The 4,509-nt window shown below is 42.3% G+C and overlaps 1 protein-coding gene across 26 annotated transcripts; it reads right to left on the reverse strand.

Annotated features, from left to right (window-relative positions):
* Positions 1-269: 269 nt before the first annotated feature.
* On the reverse strand, positions 270-4,251 carry LOC123144498 (uncharacterized). Of its 26 annotated transcripts, none has more exons than XR_006471588.1 (8): positions 3,519-4,251; positions 3,317-3,413; positions 2,391-2,587; positions 1,883-2,036; positions 1,113-1,267; positions 971-1,006; positions 757-840; positions 270-681 (listed from the first exon to the last, which is right to left on the reverse strand). XR_006471588.1 is itself a non-coding variant. In XM_044563673.1 (5 exons), the coding sequence occupies exons 2-5, from the start codon at positions 1,944-1,946 to the stop codon at positions 503-505; spliced, it is 393 nt and encodes a 130-aa protein (XP_044419608.1). In that variant the 5' UTR covers positions 1,947-2,014; positions 3,317-4,251; the 3' UTR covers positions 270-502. The 26 variants fall into 26 exon arrangements, 2 of the variants coding, with proteins under 2 accessions (XP_044419608.1, XP_044419607.1); XR_006471590.1 differs by having other exon boundaries at positions 1,883-2,014; positions 2,391-2,577; positions 3,519-4,250; XR_006471585.1 differs by having other exon boundaries at positions 1,883-2,014; positions 3,519-4,249.
* Between the last annotated feature and the right edge of the window lie 258 nt (positions 4,252-4,509).

Genomic DNA, 4,509 nt, shown 5'->3' on the forward strand with positions numbered 1-4,509 from the left:
CATATTGAACGGCCACATGTGTGATATAATGAACTGTAGGGCCTTAAAAGTGTAATGACAGTACATCTATAAAGCTCCATCAGATCACATGAAGCCTCTGCCAAATGAAATATACAAAATACTGACAACACTTCACACTTTTGCACGAAGGGCATACTTCCGAACATGCTCGACGACACCCATTGAAATTGCGCAATTCACGGGTGGGAGCAAGCAACAACTTGAGGTATGGAAATTGCAAAGCTCGTAAAGTAAAACATGGCATCTTGTTTTGTTCCAGAAAAACAATAGGAGCGCATCCGCATAGTTATTCACCTCCATATCAATAATACTTGGCCACCAAAAACCCGACAAATGTTTTTTTCTTGAAAACACACAACCCATTTTTGGAATGCATCAGTACAAGCTGACATTTTCACTTTTCAGAAAGCAATCAAACTTGCTAATTAGTACTCATGTACTTACTAGGACCGCACATATCCTAATACTAGTACTCATGTACTTACTGCGGCCTGCACTCAGCTCCTTGAGCGACCGGCCACAAAACAAGAAGTTGTACTGTTGAGCAGGAGGTCCTCGACCTCGTGACTCCTCCAGCAGGCTCCACTGTTTTGCACTGAAGCATAAGCCATGCCGTTGGAGTGGGACGCGTCGACGCAGCGACAACTTTAGAAACTGGTTCTATAGAAAAGATTTTTCATTAAGTGGCCACAACTTTCAGTGCAATAGTTCAAACATTTTAGTGCAAAAACCTACGTGCCAAAGATGTGCGTGTAGCTGGCAGTGATGCTGGTGTTTCCTTGTGGCGACGATGTGGACGGCAATGACTTGTGCATCTCCCTATCACCCATGAAGTAATACAAAGAACAACTATAAGAAGTAACCATTAGAAGTTCACTGATCCTCATTATCCTATCAAACTTGGACTGAAACAGTACTACTGAAAGAACCATTGGAAAATGGAATTTACCTACAGTCTCGACAGCGAGCCTCTCAAGATCATGATCTGCAAGGAAAAAGATGGAGCAAAATAGGTAAAAAAATTATACAAATCAGATGAACTATCACATGCAATAGATTATTTTCTTTCTTTCAGGAATTAGAACAAATACCCATGGAGCACAAAATGGAAGCCATCCACAAGTAGATGCAAAAAATGTTTGCCAAACTAGCAAGATGTAGCCTAAACCAACAGAATGGTCTTGAAATGTAATGCAGCAACCATTTTTTGGATCCATTTGAACTAAAAGGGAGCTCCTTTTTTCACCTACAAGATGAATTGAAAAATCACACAACGTTGATCTGAAGAACCACCATATGTCGAACTGAACATACACAAGAAAAGGACCGGCAGCAGATGTCAATATATAAATTCATGTTTTTTTGTAGGTTTTTGGGAATGAGAATTCATGTTTTATAACTACATTAAAGTTCTAAATATGTGTACTGCTCCATCAGAAATGTTATTACTGCATATGTCCAAACTATTTAGCTTCTATTTGACAACAAAGAAACATAAAAAGGATGATTTAAGTTCTTTTTAGGCATATAAACATATAGCTTGAGAGCAACAGGAATAGTACAAGTTCTCCAATGCAAACTGAACAAGGTTTACCAAGCATAAGAACAAAAAGGTAGAGTGCACCCAATTCGTTCGGGCCTCTTTTCTAAACTTTGTGCATGCTAGATTTAACAAACGAGGATCCAATGATCAGAATATAAATTTAATCACACCAATTGGTAGAGAGAGACGTAACAACACAAGCACACTCAATCTTTGAGAAGACAGAGAGAGTTGTAGTTACGGCTGTGGGTGTTCCATCCCCGTGATAACTCAATTTTGCTTCGTCTGGTTTTTCATTCCCGTGTACCAGAAGCTGACCTTCAGGAGGTGGCAAAGAAGAACGGCCGACGACCAACAGTGACCAATGGCCATAGCCACTCATAGCGTGACGGCCGACGAAGACGGCAGTGTGCAACAACTTCCCTGTCCTGGCTCATTGCGGGACATGCACTGGACCAACAAGAAAAAGGATCTGAAGTGATATAGGGAACAGACTCAAGATGACTGAAAATTTTGTCACAGCATAATTGAAAATCAACATCTAGCGTCTTATACAACAGAGATCTGCCCTACTAATAAACATATGCAAGTCTGATACATACGAAATTTGTTGAAGATGATTACCAGAACAAGATGGATGTTATTTTCATGTTTGAATTTCTACTAATTGGACTTGTGACCAAGAAGTAGATGGATTGAAAAGCAGGAACTATTACAAATTTTCTATACAATGAACTACCATAAAATATAAAACTAAATTATTTTTTTAACACGCACACTGCACTGACTCAGCTTTCCTTTTATGAACTGATGATAAAATACATACTAGGCTGCTACATGGGGGCTATCAATGACGTGAATCACGCCGAGTTGGACTGCGGAGCTGGACGTCCTCGACCCCCGTGGTTCCTCAGGTCGCATTGTTTCACCAGTGAAGCAGAGGTGATGGAGTTGGAGCGGGGCACGCCCACAACAGCGAGACTGAACGACCGGGGATTGTGCCGCTGAACTTCCTGCACGCGGCTAATGAACAAATAACCATAATATGTGAACAGCTCACGTAATATGTATTGTACCACTGTTTTTTCCGTTCTCATGAACAAATAACCATAGACTGACGAGATAATGTATCACTGGACAGTAGGCATTTTCTTCTCAAAACCACTTTTGTTTTCTTTTTCTTTTTCTTCACTTTTGCTCTACTTTTCTTTTTTTTCTTTGCTTTATGAAGTACCCCATAAGTTGAACTTTAGATTTTACCCATCTCCACATCTACTGAAACTAAGGGATCTCCTTTTGAACCATGTACGATGAACTGAAAAGGCATATACAAGGTGAACTGAAAAACCATATACAAGGTGAACCGGAAAAGCTTCTGAGGAAAAAAATGAACCAACGTTTTGTTGTTTTTCTAGTTACTAAACTACTTATTGCCATAACAACGGCTGAACTGCTGCTGCATATGTATATAGGAAGGTTACTGGTACCAAAAAATTAGGACAGTAAACAACATTATAAATTGAATTCCTGAATGTTCAGTACAAGTGGTACTAGATGATGATGGCTGATGACTATGTCTATAGAACTGAAGCAAGGAATAGATGAACTAATGAACTATAATACATATGGAAAACAGTACTATCATATGTTCAGAATCCCATGATAACCTCATTTTCGACAACACATGCACAATCGGATAGCAAAGTAAAATTGCATTAATATTTCAAGCAGCATGCAAGAGAGAACACTAACCATCCAGGGCTTGGTTGAGTGAACTGAAGTCCATAAAATTTTTGGACGTTTTGTTTGGAGATGGTTGCACGAGAACAATGGTGTGGGGTGTGCCTTCCTGCCAGAAAACAAAACAGATAAATATGCATACGGAAAAGCAGCATTTCCTCAATGAGCTACGATGGAGGCATCGCCGCTGGCAATACTTGGCGCATAGGAGAACCTGCACTGATGGATTTGTCGAGAGAAAGGACTGAGGGCGGCACGTTCCCATGGCTTTTTTTCTTCTGGAGTAGTCGCTCTCGGTGAGTGAAAATGCACAGGGAGCAAGACCAACCATTAACATGATTAGTTAAGATCCTCAATCTGAATGACCTTACCTATTCTTTGGTTAGCACCTAAAGTACAAATCACACACGAAAAATGCTATAAGTATTGTAAGCTATAGCAATTAGCAAGCAAGAAGGCAGCTACAAATGCACATGAACACAACAAAACTAGTAGTCCACTGCACTGAGACATTTTAGCAAATACATGCTGTGCACTCAGGACACACATGGGAGCTGGAGGCGCGGCACAACCAGCGTGAGCACAGCAGCGGCGAACGGCCTAAGGCACCAGGGTTGGACTGTGAGCGCGGCGGAACGAGCCCCCGCCACCTGCAGCTGGTGGGGGAGTGAGATGTAGCGGGAGAAGCCGACGTTTCCCAGGGGTAGGGGATCGAAGGGCTGGGCCGTAGGCGATGGGGTTTGGCGGCACATGGGCCAGCGGGGTGGGGCAAGGTGCGGGGCCGGCGGGGTGTGGCAGCGCGCGTTGCCGGCGGGGTGGGGCGGCGCGCGTGGCCGGCGGGATGGGCGATGGCGCAGTGAGGAGTAGGGGGGCAGGGTGGCAGCGTGGTAGGGCGGCGCCAGGGGCCGGCTAGGTGAAGAAGGCGGGGTTCCTTTTGGATCGGTACCTATAGGGCGCGGGAGTAACAGAATATTATTCTGATATTAGTAATAAAATAGTCATGTCATATATATATATATATATATGAGTTTTCAATGTCCTCAACAACATTCATTTATTGCTAATTTTTCAAGTTGGTTTTTCTCTCTAAGTAAATGTGATTGGACCCGTTCCTCCTCTATGCTAAACTCAATCCAGTTTGTTCACAAATTCTTAATATGTGTTTTATTTGAAACTCGTTCAAAATTTTCACTGTATCCTTGACA

The sequence above is a fragment of the Triticum aestivum genome, chromosome 6D (assembly GCF_018294505.1).
Source record: "Triticum aestivum cultivar Chinese Spring chromosome 6D, IWGSC CS RefSeq v2.1, whole genome shotgun sequence".
Classification (NCBI taxonomy): domain Eukaryota; kingdom Viridiplantae; phylum Streptophyta; class Magnoliopsida; order Poales; family Poaceae; genus Triticum; species Triticum aestivum.